General features: G+C 41.9%; 1 protein-coding gene across 5 annotated transcripts; it reads right to left on the reverse strand.

Moving 5' to 3' along the window:
* Positions 1-388: 388 nt before the first annotated feature.
* tmpoa (thymopoietin a) lies at positions 389-21,173 on the reverse strand. 5 transcript variants are annotated; one of them, XM_046379633.1, is made up of 9 exons: positions 20,578-21,173; positions 13,423-13,540; positions 10,753-10,902; positions 9,654-9,781; positions 5,176-5,301; positions 3,306-3,458; positions 2,903-3,037; positions 2,505-2,605; positions 389-1,528 (listed from the first exon to the last, which is right to left on the reverse strand). In XM_046379633.1, the coding sequence occupies exons 1-9, from the start codon at positions 20,818-20,820 to the stop codon at positions 1,126-1,128; spliced, it is 1,557 nt and encodes a 518-aa protein (XP_046235589.1). In that variant the 5' UTR covers positions 20,821-21,173; the 3' UTR covers positions 389-1,125. The 5 variants fall into 5 exon arrangements, with proteins under 5 accessions (XP_046235589.1, XP_046235590.1, XP_046235591.1 ...); XM_046379634.1 differs by having other exon boundaries at positions 5,176-5,298; positions 20,578-21,172; XM_046379635.1 differs by lacking the exon at positions 5,176-5,301 and having other exon boundaries at positions 20,578-21,172.
* Between the last annotated feature and the right edge of the window lie 331 nt (positions 21,174-21,504).

Below are 21,504 nucleotides of genomic sequence, written 5' to 3' on the forward strand. Positions count from 1 at the left end.
TCCCTACTCCTGCCTGTTCATTATGTACAGTATTCCTATAATGGAACTTTACAAGACCCCAGATTTGCTACAGCGTAAGCAGCATAATGCAGTTACTACACAAACTTCTGTTTTAGTAATGCACATTTACAAACAAAGCTACTAAATTACATTACAATAAAAAAAACACACTTAAACCTGCTCAAAGAGCCAAATGCCCTTGGCTCTTTGATTTATAATATATGCGTGTGTGTGTGTGTGTATGTATAGCATTTCAGCACAAAAATCCAAAAGTTGCAACAAAGTAAAACAGAAGAAAAGATGCTACTTAAGACACTTATGAAATTAAGTGCCTTAGATAGCACACACATCGTGCATCCTCATAAATAAAAATCTCTTAAAGGCACAGTAACATCATAATAGTTTATTGAGTGGATATTCAATATTTGTGACAGTGAATACATAATTAAGTAGAATACACAGTGACATTCACTTTCATAAGAAGAGAACATTAAGAAAATATTAGAGTCTAAGAAGATTCACTTGGATTATAATAACAAGCCTCCCTGTCTCATTAACAAAGATGGTCAAATAAAGTACAAAACAAAATGACAGATTCAAACTCCATCATCAAAGTTGTTAATGACAGAGAAAGACACTAAAGCAAAGTGTGAAAAAAAAAAAAATCTCATCCACACATTCAATACAAACACACACACTTATACGCACACACTTGCACACCATGCATGTATGACATAAAAAAAAAATGAACATAGTCCACATATTTCTATGAAAGCTACTGCGTTTGTGTTTCTGACCGGCTGTCTTTGTCTTCACCTCACAGGCTGAATCAAAGATGAGCAGAGGCAGCACTGTTCTTTCAAATCATGGACGTCCCTGAAAGTGTCCGGCGGCGTCACTTCTCAGGGTTTCACTGAAAACTGATTTAAAAATGAAGGAAAGAAAAGCTCACATATTGAGGAAAAAAAAAACAAAAAACAACAAGGGCGAGGATGTCAGAGGTCATTTCACAGCGCCCATGGGAAAAAAAAATGGCTACAAAGAAGATTCACACTTTTAAAAAAACAATAAACAAATTCAAAGCAGGCAGGTCTTTGTTTCCCCACCAGAACTCGGTTGTGCTCTCTATGCTGTGCTGGGACTGTCCACTCCTGTGTCCTGGCCACCGAAAGGATTGATGCTGTTGGTCTCCATGGCTTGGTAAATCAAGAACAGGAAAGTAGCCAGGATGGCCAGCAGGAACAGCTTTATCCAAAGAGACATGCTGTGTGTCTGACCTGCAGGTGGAGCTGCAGACAGAGGCCTGGAGGCGGAAGTGGAAAAAGAGGAGGCAGAGGTAGAGGAGTTCAAGGAGGTGGAAGGAGGAAAGCCGGAGACTCTGTTGACAGTGCGGCTCTCTGTGTAGGATGAGGATGAGCTGGTAGTCTTGGTGGTTTTTGGAGAGAAAAGGAAATTTTCATTGTTCCACAGGTCACTGGACTTCACCGGACGGTCGGCAGCTCCTTTAATGGGTCTTCGACAGGTGGCGCTACAAGAGACAATGAGTCTTTGTTGATTGAGGGCAAGATGAATGTATGTGAAAACACAGCACATCACTTTCACATCTGCAAATTATACAGCACGTCACTGAGCTCCATCTGTTTCACTCTCATCAGTTGAGACAACATCTGTCTTAATCCACGTTTCCACAAAGTGCTTAGAAACCCACCTAAACTCTACGTTTGTTTTGTATAGGCAACAGACAGTTGCCTATTGTATGCACGGTTGCTACCAGGGCTTCAATTTACTTTTCCAGCAGCGGAAAACACAGGAGAGTCAGGAAAACCTGTTGCTCTGATTGACCAGTCGTTGGTTTGCAATGTTTTAACTCCACCTTTTCGTATCGGCAGTGTGCTAGGTACCTCAACAAAGGCGAAGTGCGTAGTATGGGGGAAAAACAGGACGGAATGGAGTGATTCTATCGGTACCATGTACAACAGAACTGAAGTGAACAAGACTGGAAACAAGGCTAAAGATCAGAGACCTCCAGAAGTTTCCGATAAAAAAACATTAAGAATGGTTTAAAAATATATAATAATGTTGCCATTTTTATTTTATTATTTATGAGGTATTAATGCTTAAACTATAGGATCTCTGATGTATGATTTTCCAGAATGGACAGAGTGACACATCGTACAGGAAGTCAGTCTATTAAGAGCACTTGGGATAATAGCAATAAAACAGGTGCTGGTGCTTGGCCCGTGGTCCCACCATTGAGTTTGGTTTTTGGTCCTCAATGGGAAAAATGGTAATAATAATGTGACAGGTAGAGACAGGACTGTTACTGCGTGACCTTTACACATCACTCCCTATTTAATGAAGAACTGTTATATGGTACATTTAAGAGGGGTGGGGCACTGTGATGTGGACAGATCTATATCACTTCACAAATATCAGAAACTGGTGTGCTCAGGCAGATACCATGAGCATGGGCGGAGCTAGCTTATTCATGAGCGGTTGCTTACGTGATTCCTGTTGGGCTGTTGATGTCATTGGGGAACAGCTCCTTCAGGACTTCGCTCTCCGCCACCTTTAGGGTTTCGTCACTGGCTGCGATCTTCTCAACCTGGAGACAAAACAACCACGCAGAGTATGATTTAAAGAGCAAACACAAACCATTTGGCAATGCATGTCACCAGTGAGCTTGAGCAAGCTTCTTGGTCCATGTGGATTTTTTTTAACAGATTCTGATGCAAAGAGGAAATTGTAAGTGCATGTTTGGAGCAGCAGAGGGTCCCCTGTCTGATATTAGACATCTCTCACCATGTGACCACATCCAACACAAGTGAGCCAAGCACCATGTTCACCACTAAACCACCTTATGAATGTGACACTGCACAGTCTCTACAGCGTAACAGTCTACCTGTCTCACTAACACATCTTTGGAAAGTGAGGATGTCCAGCTGAGCGTCTTCACAGGGCTGCATGTGGACAGGAAGCTGGTGATTTTCTGCTGCCCCCGTTTATGCAGCGGGACATCTGGAGGGACGCGCTCCTCCTGCACTCAAACAACGTACGTGACTGAGCGTCAGAACGTTTAAAGTTCAGCTGCCACACGGCTGTCCCTGCACAGACCCTGAACAGCCACAACACACCCAACTGCTTTATCATTTACAACCCTTTACTATACCCTACAGACTGAGAGAGTATCACCAAAGACTATGTCCCATTCAGATACAAGTGTCACTGTGAAGCATAAAGAGAGGGGGAAAGAAAGAGGAAAAGATGGAAATGCAGCAGGCACAGATGTTTGAGTAGAGCTGTACCCCTCTCGCAGAGACACTGCTGGCTTCATATGCGTCATATCTCTTAATGGGTGAGATATTACACATGGGACTAAAGGTGACCGGGTTGACTCCAGTTAGCCCGGATGGCTTGGCAGCTGGTCGTGGACTCTGTTCTTCAGACGGGCTCTTTGACTTGTACAAAACACAGACTAGATTATTAGATACACGTGTAGAGAAACACATAAAGGTGATGATAACGAAGGAAAACTTACTAACATACTCAATATACACCAATCAGCCACAACATTAAAACCACTGACAGGTGAAGTGAATAACATTAATCACAGGGAAACCTTGGGTTCTGGCAATTGTGGATTTTCTTTGACACAAACCCATCAGCAAGCAGCTGGAAAGAGCATCCCATTACATTCAGAGCTCAGTAACGTCTCAAGGACCACAACAACTGCATGCAGACTCCCCAGATCCCATCCTGAGAATCTGTGCTGTGCACAAGCTGAATCTGGAGGACCCAACCCCCAATGCACAGGACCCTTTCCCCTGGGGGGGGGGGGGGGGAACAAGACGGGTCAGGTCAGAGCTGTTATGGCAGCACAAAGGGGGGACCTACAAAATATTAAGCAAGTAGTTCTTTTAAGTTGCAGCTGATCTGTGTATTAGAAAGTATACAGGTGTAGACCTCCATACACCATCATTCCTTTTTAACACAGCAACACATACAGCTTGATCACTATACATGCCTATGCACTCTTCATGGTGACCTACATGGCTGATACAGATATGTGCAAGTGACAAAAATCACAAACAGGTAATGAAACACTACTGAACCACCCCACCAACTGTGAACAGACACCTCAATTTAAATAACAAAGCTGTGTTGATCAGTGGATTTTCTGTCTTGTCCGCTACCCTGTAATAAACAATTCCCTGCAATTATCACCAGTGTGCTCGGTGACTGAGTGCAATACTGTGACATTGAGTGGACAAACCCAGCATAGTGAGTATACTGGCAATTGGCTGCAATTCAGCCACTGTGGACATGCTGAATGTGATTCCGTATAATTTTTTTGTTAAGACTTATGGCAATGTGACAAAAGGCTGGTCTCTAGCAGAGCAGTGTTTGTGATGCGAATCTGTACTGGGTTTGGAAGGATGTAAACCCATTTTTACTTCTTGGAGCTACATCTCCAACTTGGCTGGATTTCTAACTCACACCAAAAAGGACACTGATCAGGTCACTGATGGTTATGCTTCAGTGGGCCTTAAACAAGGTGCTTGTTGAAGCATCTAAAAATGGGCTGTGATGATTTGTGTGTCTTTCTGAAACAAACAATTTGACAATCACACCTCCCATTATGGTGACTGGACAGGTTATGTGCATGTCTGAAATCAGGCAGGGTTGAAACTTCTCTGACTGCGTCTGTACGAACGAGTGCAATTCAGTGAACGCTCTCAAGAAACGGTCTGAAAGCGCGCACTCATCCACACCATCCATCCTGTCAAAAGAGGGACTTGGGAGGCAGTGGAGTTGAGATTTTGTCTTTGAATTTAAAATGTCCTCCTGAATTTAAGAAATCCACCCAGAAATGATCAATTGACAGCACCTTTAAGCAGTGGCTCTGCTGCATTTTGGGCAGCTGTCTTTACTGGACTGTGCTAGTCCTCCATTTTGACAAAGAAACAAGTGAAATGTAACCCAGCCTCACTGCTAGCACACATCTGCCAAACTCCTGTAGGTGCAGTTTGAGACTAAATGACAAAAGATGAGTACGGAATGGGAAGCACTCATCTCTTCCACACATCAGCAGACATGGGAACAGACAGACAAGTGAGTCCATGCAGGTTATCGGTGAGTGAACGGTGTCTCCCAGTAGCCATGGCCCACAACTACCTGAGCAGGTCTGGATGACGTGGAGGGACGTTCAGTCCAAGCTGGACTGTCCAGCCTTTGGGGAACCCTCCTGTTAGACTGAAACTGATCTGTCAATGCAGGCCTGAGATCCTCAGGCACAATCTGCTGGGACACCAAGGACATAAGGACAGAGAACAGAAAAAGGATGAAAGGAAGCGCTGATCACAGAGAGAAAAAAACAAGTGAAACAGAGGAGGTGCAAAGAATAAGAAAGATGAGTGGAGATGAGCAAGCTAGAGATTCAAAGTGTGCTTTTTGGTATGCTGTCATTGAACTAGATTGCTTTTATTCACTCTGAATTGATTTTTTTCTGAGACAGATTGAGCTAGTTTTGGAGCCTGTCCTTTCTGTCTTTTGCAGTGCCGTAATGAATATTAATATCACATCTAGGCTACAGTAATCAAAACTAAGACACACACAATTCTTTATTGCTGATATTTCAGGGATGGAGGTTTATAGTTCGACTAGACGTGTAGCACTAGAAGAACTGAAGAGTACATCTCCAGTTATCATCATGCTCACAGTCTACTGGTGCCATACCGGCAAAATCTATTCTCATAACAACCAAAGAAGACTAAGCTAAAGCTTGAAAATACGCATCAGGTTTACCTTACACAGTTTCATGGCCATAACAACAGAATGACACTTTAACTACAACAACAAAACAGCTGAAAGCACTGTGGAAATGATAAATGAAACCAAAATGTGACAGCAGCTTTGATAGTTAATTCATTGCTTAGGTCATTTAAGTGGAAACATTCTGATCATTTGCTGGTTTGACTTTCTAAAGTACTTACTGCTCTTCTGTAAACTTTTTAACCTTGTAAACTGAAAGTCTGGGTATTGGAATATCAGTCGGACAAAAGAAAAATATGTATGTATTGATAATGAAAATAATCATTAGTGTCAGCCTTAAAAGCATCATTTAATTGAAATCACAAAGCATCTCATATTTCAAAGACATTCTCTCTGAAGCCAGGTGTGAAGCAGGTGTAGTGAGGAGTGGGTGTGAACCGAACACTAACAGCTTTAATCAGTGACAGTGATGATGTAGATGATGTTAGGTTCACAAGGATCGTGGTCGGACCTCCTGCTGCGGTCCTGCGTGCTGCTCAGTCCCTACATTTCATATTGTTATTCTTATGCTTTGATGCCTGGTTAATTCAATTTCAATTCAAATCATTTTATTTATATAGCACCTTTTACAATCAAAATTGTCTCTAGGTGCTTTACAGAGACCCAGAGCCTGAACCCCCGAGCAAGCAGACAGTGGCAAGAAAAAAACTCCCTTTTAACAGGAAGAAACCTTGAGCAGGACCCGACTCACAAGGGAGAACTATCCTGCTGATAGTCGGATAGAAGAACAACCATTAATGCCAGGCTGAAAAATAACAGGGATACAAAAGCATTTGACTGCAATCCAATCTGCTAACTCTGACACACATTCCACTATGTGAGAATTCTAGTGGTGACACTGAAGTGCTGGCTCAAGTTCGGTGCGCAGTCCCCAAATGACCAGCAGGCGGAGCTGTTGGGCGGCAGGAAGCACACTGCTGGATCACGCCTCTCACATGTGGGAGAGGAGTTCACACTGGTATTTTTTTTCAAAAGAGGCTTTTCAGTCATGGAATCTGACACTTTGGACTATTGTGACTGTCCACTGTACAAAACTGAATGGACTGAGGGTGGAGGTTTTACGAATACACCACATAGAAAGTATGTATATAGACATCAAATATGAAAAGGAAAAAAAAAGAGAGGGGAGATGGAGGTAAGGAACAGACACCAGCAGCTAATCCCCATCATGTGCTTACAGTCTGACATGCAGAGAGAAGCACGGATACACTGAACCTACAGGCTACAACTGCACTCCAATAAAATGAAAAACTGCTTCCTTTGCATGTGCAAGAGGCAACTGTATAATCGAGTCCAGCTGCTGGGCGTCCCCTCTTACCTGCTTCAGTACGCACTGCACACCAACCTCTTAACTGTAGCACAGTGGGAAAACTACTTCATGCTGAAATGAATTGGAATATTTGTAATATGGAACAGTAATATTTGGCTCAAATTTAGTCCATACTGTGTACAGTTGTTTGTGTTAAACAAGCTGCCTTGGTTGATCCTTGTAATAACAGAAATTGCAGTGTTGGAATGAAGTGCAAACAAAGCAGGGTGACACCACTGCTGAGGTCAGGAAACACCTGTGCGCAGCTATTTTAAAACACTCACAGAACGCTCTATCATCATGTGGAGTCAGAACCAACCCTTGAATAATGGTTATGCCAGCACTGAGGACGAAAACTTCCCAATGTACCATATTAGGAAAATCTGTGATGTGCAATAATTTTGTTCATTATTGCAATGAGGGTATGACTTGTGATAAATAAACAAATACTGAAGTGACCATGCCTGGGCTCCATTTAATAGGCCAAGTGTTCATGTGTGAGAAAAAAATAAAATAAAACATGAAAAGGACTTTCCTAGCCATGGTGCTGGTGCGTTTTGTGTTTACATCGACTTACTGACCTGACGTTTGTGTAACAAGGATGTGCTCTGACTCTTATTATTTTGTCTTTGAACTTCCTGTCAGACAGAATGTGTTGCGTTTCTACTTATAGAAATGGGCATGTTCCTAAGGTGTAAAGCAAACCGCAATTTTTATAAGAACCGTTTGAAATCATCAACGACATTCAACAGCCGGTGTTGTTAATACTGGTACCTATATTGTAAGCAACCCAAAGCACAAAGTTGACACTAACTGGACCAGTTGTGGTGTCCTACATAGACTTTGCCCCTGAAACTAATAAAATAATAATTAGTTAACTAACCAACGAGCATTTCTGGTGTCAACTAGCGAGAGGAGCAACGTTTGAGCGACTAGTTGACTAGTTAACAGTGCAGCTCCATGGGTCATAGAGGTCAACATTAGTGCTCGATGGACCCACAAGCGGAGATCAAATTCCGGTGAATGACATCAGGATGCAGCACTTCACTGAAGCAAAAACATTATTAGCACAGATCTCATGTGTCATAAATAACAGACAAGAGACCTTGGATCAAAACAGCTGATCAGCATGTGTGTTTGTGGTGAAGATGCATCGTTCCTGGAAGACACCTTTCATGAATGTATTAATGAAGAACCGCCGAACCAATGGAGGAGGACACACTGTTTTATCTGCTTTCACTTTCAAATTTAGCAGGGAAAGTCTGCATACATGGGGAGATGGGCGCACCAGTTAGCGTGGTTATGTTGGCAATATAATGTAAAGACAGATTACGATCTCTACAATCAGCAGATTTAATCAGAGTTTTTGAATTCAAGCTAAAAACCATAATTCTATTATCACGAAATGCTGGCTTGTCTTTGCCTACACAAAATGCTGGCTGAGTTCATGTGCTGTATATGTAGGTGTTCTTCTTGAGGACATTAACAAAACATGGCCAAGGAATAGGTAAGGCAGTGCGTTTCATAGCAGATAACATCACACAATACCGGACATTCTCAGATATTAGCATCTCCAATCCACCAGTGAATCTCAGCACTGATTATTGTAGTAAAGAAAACTCAAGGGGAGCTCGGAATGGAAACATTACAGTCAATGGGCTTTTCAAACCTGGAATTTCACCAAGAAATATACAGCTCCTCTATCATTTGGTAGTATAGTTTGCCAAGCACACCAATGACACACTGTCAACATCGAAACTACTACCATCAGAGATGGTGAATCTAAATTTATTGACTGCCCAGGCAGACTTGCATCGACACATTTTATCTGATCATGAACTAAATATTATGATCCATATGACGACAGACTGAATACTGGAGAGTAAAGCCCATTCAAAAAGGTCCACAGGTAGTGCACACTTCATGTTAGTGTGTACAGACTGATGTACTGAGAGTGAGCTCATGAAGATGGTACACCTTCTTGTAGACCTCAATGGGACATTATTTCACAAAGAATATGTACGGTAGTCAACGGCAACAGGCAATTGTTGTTTTTTTTATACTGTCTGAATTGTGATAAATCACATAAGATGTTTATCAATTTAAAAAGGATAACACACCCAACAGTTGCTTAAGTGATGTGGGCTCACTGAAATCGTGGAGGCATGCTAGCCAGCTTAGAAAACACAATACATTTCCTTTCACAGCTGTGGCTGTCAACATGGCCAGACTCCTAGCGATTTTGACTCCTTTTAATGCTGTTCCTGTGCCAACCTAAGAGCCATATTGGTGTTGGTGCCATATATTGAGAGATGTAGAACATTTTTGTATTATTTTTTTACAACAAATGTTAAACTTCCTTGACATACAAAATAATCTGTTAAATTAACAAACATCATTTAATTACCATTAATATTTTTTCTGAAGTAAGGTCACATGGGGGATAGCGGAAAGGGCAGTATGTGACCTCTCTATAACCCTGAAGCTGGCTTTTTGAAAAGCTGTTTCTTACCGGATGGTGTTGGCTGCTGCGGGTGCGGGTGGTGACAGGCGTCTTCCCTCGGCTCCTCAGTGGTCTCTCCAATACTGGAACTGGTTCAGGTTCTGCCACAGGTTCTGGCTCTGGCTCTGCTGTCACTTCTGACAAACACAGCACAGTCTGTGATTAGTTTACAGTTAGCTTACAGTCAGTTAGAGTCTTACCTTCCAGGCAGAAATCATTTTCGGTTTATTTCAGTATAAATCAGCCACCTCTATGTTTGCTGTCAAAGATAAAGTCTCCCACTGTAATGCAGGCTGGGACTCTGACATGCTGCCCTGCCTGTAACCACATCGGGTCTTATGTCTCTGTGCACTAGTCAAACTGCAGCTTTCATCCATGTCTGTCCAGACTCCTGTCTAGTGACTGACAGAGAGCTCCATCACACAATCACCCAAAGCTCAATATCATTATGAAATTTTATCATGCTTAATTAGTGTAATACTTTTACTGTCATGGCTAAAAATGTGTTTTGTGAGGCCACAGCGACTGCTGAAATCTAATCTCTGTATCCTTTTCCTTAAGAGAGGAAAAGATGCTTGTGTTAATGATTAAATACCTAGTGAAGTTCAGTAAAATTTCCTGCCTCCATTACATAGTAATGCAACTATCTATACTACACATTATTATTTTAGCCACAATACTGTTTTGCAAAATAAAGGAATTAAACTGTTAATTATTGTGAGTTGCCCATCAGCAGTAACTTGTTTTCATAGTGGACACAAACTAGTTGCTTCCTATATGAATCTGAAAATGTATGGTACGCTTTGGAAAGTTGTTTCTGAAGAAAACGCAAATGTCTGATAGCAGCTAACAACACGTTGCCCAAATAACATTCTCATATAATACACTATTGTACATAATCACATTTGGCCCCCTGCAAAACATTAAAGGACAAGCGACGAAACACCACCACACGTTACATGTTATAATAAAGCACTTCAAAGTACCAACAAAGTGAATACACGCTGTACATATGTTAAACAGATGATTCGAATTTAAGCACGTAAACCTTTAACGTGCCATAGCCACGCACACAGAACCGGTCCGAACGGAGCAACACTGCTCTTACCATCCTCCTTGTCACTGTACAGGTCGGATTCAGAGTTGCCATTGTGGTTGACTTCTATCTCTGTGAGGACCAGCTCTGGCAGGGGTGGCTGTGCGGGACCTTCATCCAACAGCTTCTGCAGTTTCTTCTCATACAATTTACGAGTGGATGCTGAGAGGATGAGAAGATATAAAAATGTTATCACATCATCATTTTATCCTAGTACTTACTGGTGTGAAATTATATAATAGCTGACTATGAATTCTTGAGTTATTGCTAAAAAGAATGAACTTTAATCAGTTCATTCTTAAGCCCAAGAGGACTTTTGTACCAAATTTCAAGACATACCCTCAACCACAAAACATTATGTATGTGGCCACAGCTATCGGCATAGACATTTCTTGACTGGAGCCACTTACTATTACAAAACATGGCAAAACGGTATCACATTCTGATCATAAGACCAGGGATGCATAAATTGTTGGGCAATAATGAAATTGCTTTCACAACATCTACACACTGGCAGTATGCTCCTAAACACTGAGAGGTTGTCGTTATGCTAAGGTCAAGCTGTTGCACCTTTGAGTTAGGCAGTGTAGACTATAGCCGAACATTCTGTCACCAATGTGAACTTTTTTTTTTTTTTTTTAAACAATTTCAGAAAAACTACATCTTAGCCTTTCTTCCTCGCAGGTGTGCATAAACCACAGATTACAAACTTACTGATTTCCTTACTGGTGCAATAGTACCACTATAATGACGCAGTGTTATTGAAGTGTCTTTCCTTCCTGAGAACACGACCACTGTTGAACAGAGCTCACAGATGAACTTGCCTAAACTGCTTCACGGTAGAAAGCTCTGAGTAACACCTTTATACTCCGTCTCATTAAAAGGTCATGGTGGATACAAAACAACATCTAGGCTGCCCTCGTGGCCTAGAGTTTGGAAAAGCAGCTCGTGATCGGAAGATCACCGGTTTGATTCCCCCACCAGACGGGCAGGAAAAATTTGGGTGTGGTAGCCGGCTGATGTGCCCTTGAGCAAGGCACTTAATCCCCCAATATGCTCCCCGGGCGCTTGATGCTGCCCACTGCTCCTGTGTGTGTTTCACTGCATGTAATTTGCCGGGTGTTACATGTGTGTGTTCAACTAATGGGTCAAAGGCAGAAGACGATTCAGTGTGTGTATATAAAATTATATATACTGTCAATAAAGCTGATTCTTCTTCTTCTTCTAAACTGCACACAGGAATGGAACAGTGAATATTATGTCTTTATTTTTCTTCGATATGACTGTTCACAATGATTCACGTTTGTTATTTCATTAGCGTGACACCTCGTCTCCACTAGCCGTGCAACAAAAGCAGCACACGAGCAGCACGACAGCTGCAGCTGTTTGTCAGTGCGTGGGCAGCATCTGTTCAGCCACACTTCTGTTCCGCTCTCACAGCCCAAACACAAAAAAGGGACCTGGACAAGAGCCACACAGGGCGGATGGATCGTTACAAATAAGCTATGGTTTAAATGTAGTCACACAGCGAGGAGAAATAAATCATGTATAGAGACACACGACAGCCAAATTCACCGAATTCATTCATCGCAGCTGAATCATGAGGTGTTTAAGACAGATATGTTCTGTCCTGTTAGATGGGTGAATTAAATGGACACTTGTCTGGCTGTTTAGAAGTTCAAATGTATAATCCCACACTGTCTTCAGACTTGGATATAAAGCAGGAAATAACCCAAAGCATGGAGAATACATTGATATACAGACATTAATCTTGGTATAAAGCTTTCCCATTTTCTGATTTGCTTATAGTTTTATTTGCAGTCAATAAAGATATCATTTTGGCCACACTGTTGATGAATTCAACACAAAGCCCTTCTTTCTAACAGAGAAAATCTTTCCATGTATTCAAATGTAATTATAATTCAGTAAATTCCAGCTGGTTCTCATTGGCAACTTTTTTTTTTTAAACAGTGTTCAGCTACCGTTAATCAAACTCAACCCTTCCAACATATCTTTCAAATAAAGACTCTACAACCCAGCATAGTAAGCTTTCCATGTGAAACATCTGCAAAATGTGTTGATTTACACATGCAAAAAGAAAAAGTTATCAGAGTGGCGAGTATGACATGTGCTAGGTTTATTAGCATCAGGCTGTTCATTTGTTTGTGAAAACTGTTATTTGAGACTTTCTGATACATGTTTCATTATGTTAAACTGAATGACCACTGCATTGTAATCAATAAGTAATCAATAAAGCCCAGCCAAAGACTCATGATGAAACTGAACCATTTTTCGAATGTGGGGATAAGTTGCAGCTGCCAGTTAGAATGGCAATACAGAGGGCCGTTGCTATGGAAACAATACACCATCTTCTCTGGAAGCAATGGTGTAGACTGGAAGGTTTTCAGAACATTCTAAGCCGGTGCTCTACAGGTAGCTGCACATTTCAAGTCGTCTGGTTGCTTATGTTCTGTCCGAACTGCACTTAACACGTCGAATCCACTTGTGAATTCCATCACCGGCGTGCAGTGCGTAGCACCGGCACACCACATCCCCGTGTATGAAGTGCACTCATACACTCATGCACTCACACACTCGCTGTGTGCTGACGGCAGATGTCACCTCGGTGTTTGACCTCATGCGACCCCGCTGCTTGCCGATTCTGTTAACGTGAGCACTCACCCACAATCGGACCCACGTCCACTCCGTGTTTGAGCAGCTCGTCCTTTAGGCCCTGGTCGGTCAACACGGTCACATCAAGCTCATTTGGCCGAACCTTGTCCGTCTTCCTGGTGGCTTTCTGTGGACAGGGACAGGGCAGTCTGGTTGGTAATGTAATGGCAAGCTGTGCTCATCAGATTCAGGTCAGGGACGGTCATGGATTTATTATTGTCCTGAGGCACACAATCAGCAAGTAATGACATTATAAAGATTCAAACAGTTTTGTTGTTGGGTGTGGGCTATTTTGCACTGCCTGCTAATGCAACACAGTGTTCAGATATGACACTTTCTTGGTTAAAGCACAGACACTCAGAACAAGAACCTTTGTTTCTTCAGAAGTCCAAAAGAAAAGTCTTATTCAGCTCTATAGCGCTTAGTCTTTTCTGGGATGATTCTACTTTCAAGCAGAGTGAGGGAGAGGCAATAATATAATGGCTGCTCGGCTCACACCTTAAATCACGGGCTCTGTCACACCCTTACAACATGTTCGCCTCCAAACACGCCGCTGTGAGCTTGTGCTTTCAGCTTTCAGTTCGTTCACTGTGAGAGGTAAAACTGTTTAAACTTTCAGTTACAGAAACCTGTTTAGCAGGTTGTTAATCACACAAAATGTTACTTTCAATGGACAGAAATGAATGCCAGTTTAAAACAAATGACTGAGCAGCGGTCTGACCTTTTAATTTGGAAATCCACCATGCGCCTTCACTTCATGCATGATCGGATGTGTGGTGGCACACGTGAACTGTGTATTCATGCACATGAGTTGAAAGAGGAGCTTTAACTGAAGGAGTTTCTTTCAATTTCCTGATGAAGTGAAGCCAGAGGAAAAAAAGAGGGAAAAAGGCTGTAGGCGATTCATAGTTAAAAAAAAAAATATGCTGGTCTGAAGCTGCCCCTCACATACCAGACTACAGGAAATTACTCAGCCGCCTCTGGAATGAAACCCCGTGTCTCCTCCATAGCACAGAGCCAAAGTGTCTCTGAGTGAATAAAGCATCAGACACGATTGCAAGCATTCCGGTCAAACATGCAGCCATGTTTTAACCATCACATTCTCAAAACACTGAACATCTCTCTCTCAGCCCAGCACCTCCTGCAGCTGCTTCAAAGTAAAAGCCACAATGCGGTCTCTCTGCAGCCAGGCTTTTACTTTGACAAGCAGAATGCATGCATCTTTCACTGATGTGCTACAGAATTTTTACCTTCAAGCTGAATACCGACTGACTTTGTGCCCTCACATTGGACTGCACTGCATTCAGACTATCACTGAACTACATGTGTGGTTGCTGGTTCCAGCTGAAGTTAGAACAGTCGATAATTGCAGTAGTATGTCCCATTTTCTGTAAAAAGTACACAGATGATACCACTTGTTCTATGAAAATGACTGAGTTGAAATCAGTGCTGCATCTGTGCTTCTAAAACAGCCAGAAAAAAAAAACAGCATTAGATTTAAGAGTAACTGATTTTTGACTATGATAAAATCCACATTCAAACATCTCTGATTTACAAACTATAATAAGCAAACAGTACGGCTTTCTTACTGAGACAGGCAGTGTTTTTTCGCTCGACTTTAAGACTTTTTCTTCAAAAAAAAAAAAAAAGCACCTTGCGACAACTCTGATGACTTCTGGGGTCTAAAGCACGACTTTGCATTCAGCTGGCAACAAATCAGCAGAGAATGTGTGGAATGCAAAGAAAACGTTCTCAACTTTAGCTGCGAGGAACTTCCACAGTTCACAGCGAGCAAAAAGCGTTAAGAGTTGGTCTCAGTGAGCATCTGGCTCTCAGTGGGCCCACAGTAGGGTTTGCTCTGGAAGTGAGCCAAGCTGTTTCATAATAGCAGAGAGAGAGAGAGGGAGAGAGGGAGAGAGGGAGAGAGAGAGAGAGAGAAAGAGAGAGGGGGAGCAGAGGAGGAGGGGAGAAGGCATCTGTGGACCACACCCTGGCCTTTAAAGGCATAACTGAACCCTGAGCTCACAGCTGGGCCTGAGCTCTGTGGCGTAAACTCACTACAAACACTGTCAGACTTTCCTTTACACTAAAGCCTGGACGGAGTAGTACGAGGGTGAGGCCTGCCAGGACCTGCGGCTGCATGATGTAACAGGCTGCACGGCTAGGTAACAATGGACTGTGTGTGGTTAGGCAGAATTTACTCTACTACGCCACAACTGCTTGCATTACTGGTGTCACACATTCTTCGTGTGTTAATTTCACTAAATCAGTGGTTCCCAAACTGAGAGGTGCTGCACTGGGGCACAGAACTATTGCTAAAAGCACAACTTCCTAAGCAAAAAAAAAAAAAAAAAGAAAAAAGAAAATATGATGAAGTATATAGCGCCCTTGGGTTCACCAGCACAACAATGGGTAATGAGGAGAGACTATTGTGTGTTGTGTATCTGAAAATACAAGCTTCTGACAGTTAGAAACCGAACAAGTTGAGACTGATTTCTTCAGGGAAAAAAAAAAAACCTCAAAACTGTTGTGCACAACAGAGTCGCTTTTCTATCGCTGCAGCCATACAGAAAAAGTTTGCGAACCACCGCTCTAAACCTTACCAACACACAGACGAGAAACATCAAGAGTGAAAGACACAAAGTATGTGAGCCTTTAAGGTTCACTTTGAAAAGCCTCTCCGACTTCAGTGAAGCATTTCAGAAATGTAAGGAATGAATTTTTGGAGGTGCCTGCCCACCTACACCACCTCCAGCCAGCAACCACTCAGACGTGAGCATTAGGTTTCACAAGACTAACAACCAGAGCACACTACAACACCGCAGTACCTCCGAAAACAAAAGGACAAATTAATTACATACAAGCAGTGTCTTTCCACAGCTCTTGACTTTTTATGACAGACAGACACGGCGGCGGCAGCCTGGGCAGAAATTCCTCTCTACCTGTAAAGTATTTCCTCAATGAAAAGCAAGAACCCATAAAGACAGCAGCTGCTTTAAAATTTAATTAAAATTTGCCCCTGGTCTGCCATTCTAACCTTAAAGAGTAACTAAACCCCAGAGTTGTGACTTAACTTCTATCCACGAAATTCAAAAAATGTGTCTAGAGAGTGAAGGTATCAACTTGGGCAGGATGGGCGGCGGTGGCAAGCGGGTGAAAGCTGCGCAATCCGGTGGTGTTTTTGCAGCTGAGAAAGCAACGGCGCTGACCCATCACTAGCTGAATCAAACAGCTCTGTAAAACACACAAAGCTAAAGTACAAGCTGATGCTAGCCAGCAGACAGTTGGGTTGGCTACATCTAAACGCCTCCAGCTCAGCCACCCTTCAGTTGTAATAGCCAGGTGTCAACCTGTAGGGGGCAGTCACTATGCATCCTTATAACACAAAACGGAAAATTCAAATACTTTAAACTAAAATGCCAAGATTTGGACCTGAATCAATCAGTAACACTACTAAATATCTCTTTGAATTGATTTTTAGCAGAAAAAAGCTTTAGTTTAAAATAAAGTTTAAGCTGCACTGAGTAGATTTTACACATACAAACTCAATGAACAAGAACTCAACGGGACAATTCTTAACTCTCTCATCAAACAGAATGACAGCAATGAACAACGGCTGAACTGCACTGTAGCAAAACGAGTTGCTGTGTTTTTTTTTCTACAGTGTTTGCAGTACGCTATAAAAAAAACTCTCATCACAGTTACTCTGTAATTTATTTATATTTTGGCAAAAAATATAAGCATTCAGAACACAATGAAAATGGTTACACTTGCATGAAATAGACCCTTAGACTTCATGGAAGAGCGCAGGGTTGTTATTTCACATAACAATGACCAGACGGTGTGGAGTGAGACTGTTGTTTAGGCTGAGCATGAGACAAGATGCATGCGGATCCAGTTAATCTGTCACCCCTCCAAAACCGTTTCCTGGGGGAAACCCCGAGCTGAGAGAACTAACAGACAGTAAGTGTGATTAGGATTCATTTTTTTCATCTTGATCAACAATATAATGTCTTGCAAGGTTGAAGAGTATATTGATAGAAGAAACCATGGGGTTCACCGGTTCAACTTTAACATAAACAATAGAACAACATAATGTAAACATTAAACTGTGCAAACACGGCTTAGTTTATAATTTATTAAAATAATAGTGTGGTCTCCGGCAGAGATATGCGCGATTAGTTGACTCGTTTAAGTTAAAACTTCCCGTCCAAATGTCAGGGAAATTAATCATTAGAAACAACCTTAGTCAGTGGGATGGGACCTCTTCACGTGATTCCAGGGTAAGATTTGCTGCGTTTCCTGTCGTGGTTGGCACCAACTTGGTTGGTATATTTTGAAGACTGTCTTAATACCCAAATCACTTCCATACAACTAATGTTATGTTACCTTTTTTTTAGTTAGCAACGTCATCAGCTGCGGATGACAACACAAGTTCACTTTCAGAACTGCAACATAAAGTATATAAACTGCACAGGCAGGAAGAAGAAATACTCCTTTATCCGTTACACAGTCATGTGTTTGATAATGTGGCGAACCTTATCCCACATCACCTTACATCACCTGTTACCAGTGAACCTGTTCTCGATGGCCCCGTCCTAACTTGTTTGAAAATGTGTAGCTGGCATCAAATTCAGAACAAGCATACATTTACAAAAATCAAGTAAAACATTCAATATATTGTCTTTTGTACTGTTATCAGCTTAATGTGTCAAAAAGGATTAGCAAACGATAACGTTTGGTTTTATTAAGGCTTTACACAGCATCACAAAGGTGTGTAGTTGGGGTTAGGGTTGCGCTGTTGCAAAAATGTAAAACCTTTGGATTGCTGGACTCTTGACTAGACCTCACCTTGTGCTTTAGAAAACACAACGGGTCTTTTGCAGTATTGTCTGACATTTTATGGGCTAAATAAATGATCAATAAAATAACTGATAAATGCTAAATTTACAGTGATAATAAAAATTATTTGCAGATCTGGGCTTCAACTAAGAAAATCATAATGACACCATTAGGGTTTCTTTTTCTTCAGAAAACTAATACATAACGTAACATAACATACAATGGTTTTACTGATATTTATGATTAACCGAGGTTACATTACAACTTAATTTCCCTGTACCCCTGATTAGAAATAAGACAACACTGCGTTTTGGTTTCTTAATTCGTATTAGTGCACATATCCACAACACACACGTTTAAGTCATATAAACCAGGGTGACTAATCCACCACCTCGCTGCGTTCCTCTCACTAGACCATATCTCTGTCGTATCACATACTTTACGATTCAGAAATTCAACAGTCCCTTCATGAAACCACACACACACACACACCGCCTGATCAACTGGTGGGACTCGTCTGGTTTGCGATGCTAACGATAAACAACAACCACCTCAGTCTGTCAACATTTATTCATCGTGTGAAAAACTCATGAAAGGTCAGTCATCTTCACAGTCCACACCTCGCCGCACAGCTGCTGCTCTAAACGTGTCAGGTGACCTTTACCTGACTGCTTCACATCAATTGAAATGAACTCAAAGAACAAGAGACATCAGTGTAAAGCTTTGCAGATATTGGAAGCATTAGCGCAACACATGCACACACATGTCCAAACTACAAGCGGCAGTTAATGAATGAGACAAACATGCAGTGTCACCTCCCACATGTTTGACATGTCATTTGTCAGTCACTACTCTGTTCAGCTAACACCCTGCATTCAGTCACATGTACAGACAGACAGCCACCCCCCCTACCCCCTCAAACATATCCAGACCAGACATGTCCTGCCACACACATGTCCGAGTCCAGATCAGACCTCTTTTCATTTATTGCTGCTCATCATTTGTGTTTAATTGTTTGAGTTTGTCTCTATTCTGGTTAATTATACCGCTGTCTATATGGCTGTAAAATCAATAAATGGAACTTACTGATGGTTTGGACATTGGGACTCAGTGATACTGGTGCCTAGAGTATTTGTTCCAGTACCAAACATTCAAAACTTCTCAAACAAAAGTTTTCTCTCCATGATGGTATTAAAATCATCTATTCACTCGACTGAAATGATAAAAGACGGCTCAACAAGTTAATACTCAGCAAAAGTATGCATGTGGCTGCTGGCTGGGGGGGATTATTATTATTACAACAAAGGAATGCCGAGAAACCGAGAACCTACACCCAACACAAAACAGAAACTGCATTCATCCAATTGTCTATCAGCTTCTTTATCAGTGCTTTGACAGTATCTGTATCTGGGCGTGATGTCACCTCATGCAACAACAGCTATTCGTCCACTCAACACAACCTGATTAAATTAACGTGTCAAAGAGCAAATGATTAACTGCACTGGCTGAGGGAGAGAAACCCACTAAAATACAACAAGTGGTTTCCATCAGTGGAAAGATCTCAGGTTCTGTAGTTTTGTTGTTATGAACAACAGAGAAGACACTCCTCCAACACCAGCGGAAACATTTTGGAGGGAAGTGAAAGCTGGTTTGTGGCCCTGAAGTGATCAGGGTTTGGCCGCAGATTCATTCAAGAGGTTTTGGTTTAAAGCTATGATTTTTCACACACGGACAACTGGAGTGTCAGTGGGTCACATAACACAATGACTGACAGTAAAATACTGACTTAAAAATCATGTCCTCGGGAATGAAATCCATGCTTGTAACAGAAAGCACATGTTTCTGCGCTTGGCTGTGGTATAGAAAGCAAAAGCAGTTTTGGGTGGGGACCCCTGGCAAAAAAAAAAGAAAGAAAGAAAGAAAAGAACAGTGGCTGAAGGGACACTGTGGTCAAAGACAGATGTATAGATTCTATACTGACATGAATAACTGATTCATTCATTAACTCAGGTTTACTGCGTTCTGGTCAAAGTTTAGGAGTACTCTGAAGCATCTGCTAACTTCTGCAGTGCATCGGTTTCTAAATTATTAGAGAAGCGTAATCGATTAATCAAAACGTGCTTTGGTGCAGTTGCACACGTGTATTAATATATTAGTGTAACGCCGCTGAACACGGGAAACCACAGAACTACGTCCCCCGTAGAAACAAAATGCACAACTTTTAAGCACAGTTACCGAAACTTGGACCACGCCACTACGCAGTGCTGTGAATTAGCACAAATTGGAATTAACGTTAATTTAGAAACACGTAACCTAACTCACTCTGCCGGAGGAGCGACTTCTGCTGGAGACCACGGGCGGCGGCAGCTCCTCATCGCTTGAGAAGGCATCCAGAGTCGTGGCCGTGACTTGTTTGTTGTTCTGAGCGGTTAGGTTCTTCAGATAAAGCTGCACGTAAACATCTTTGGTCGGGTTACCGCTCGGAAGCTCCACGTTGTTGGCCAGCAACTCGCTCTTCAGCTTGTCCTTGGTGAGCACAGACGGGTCGTCCAGGTACTCCGGCATGTCGGCGTGCGGGTAGGGGGACAGTGGCCGTCGCCTGTGTAAGGGAGCTAGCTAACACCGACGAGAAATTAAATTATCAGAGGGGAGGTGTAGTAGAGCGGAACGGCTAACCAGCGCCTCTTACTGGATTTAATTCGTTAAACAAATACTTGCTAGGGAGATGAAAAAACTGCGTTTCAAAGAAAAACACAAAAGAAGCGAGGATGGTTTTCTGTCGTTATTCCCACTTCCTCCTCCAAGCACAATAATGGAGAAATGAAACAGACCTTAAGTTAGTGCTTTGAGTAAATCTATGAACAGGCTGCAGCTACTCATGGGGTTGACGCGGGCAGGAAGTGACTTCCTGTACAGATGGACTCCTATTGGCCAGATGCTGTTAGAAGGAGGTTCTTCATTGGCGGAACAAACAGGCGACTATTGAAAAAGAACACACGTCACGAATTTGGGAAGCTATTCAGTCTTTCGTTTTATCCCGTTTGTTATAAGTTTTTAACTTCACTTTATGTTCTTTATATCGGTTTGTTTCGTTTATATTTTTATGTTTAGACATTATCGACATAAAAACAAATCGTTTTGGAAGGGAACAAAGAGTGGATATATGAAAAGAAAATTCATAAATCAAGACTTTATAATGGCGTTATCACTAAGTGTTGTATTGTTTTGTTACACAGATGTACTGAGTGA

The sequence above is a fragment of the Scatophagus argus genome, chromosome 22 (genome assembly GCF_020382885.2).
Source record: "Scatophagus argus isolate fScaArg1 chromosome 22, fScaArg1.pri, whole genome shotgun sequence".
NCBI lineage: Eukaryota > Metazoa > Chordata > Actinopteri > Scatophagidae > Scatophagus > Scatophagus argus.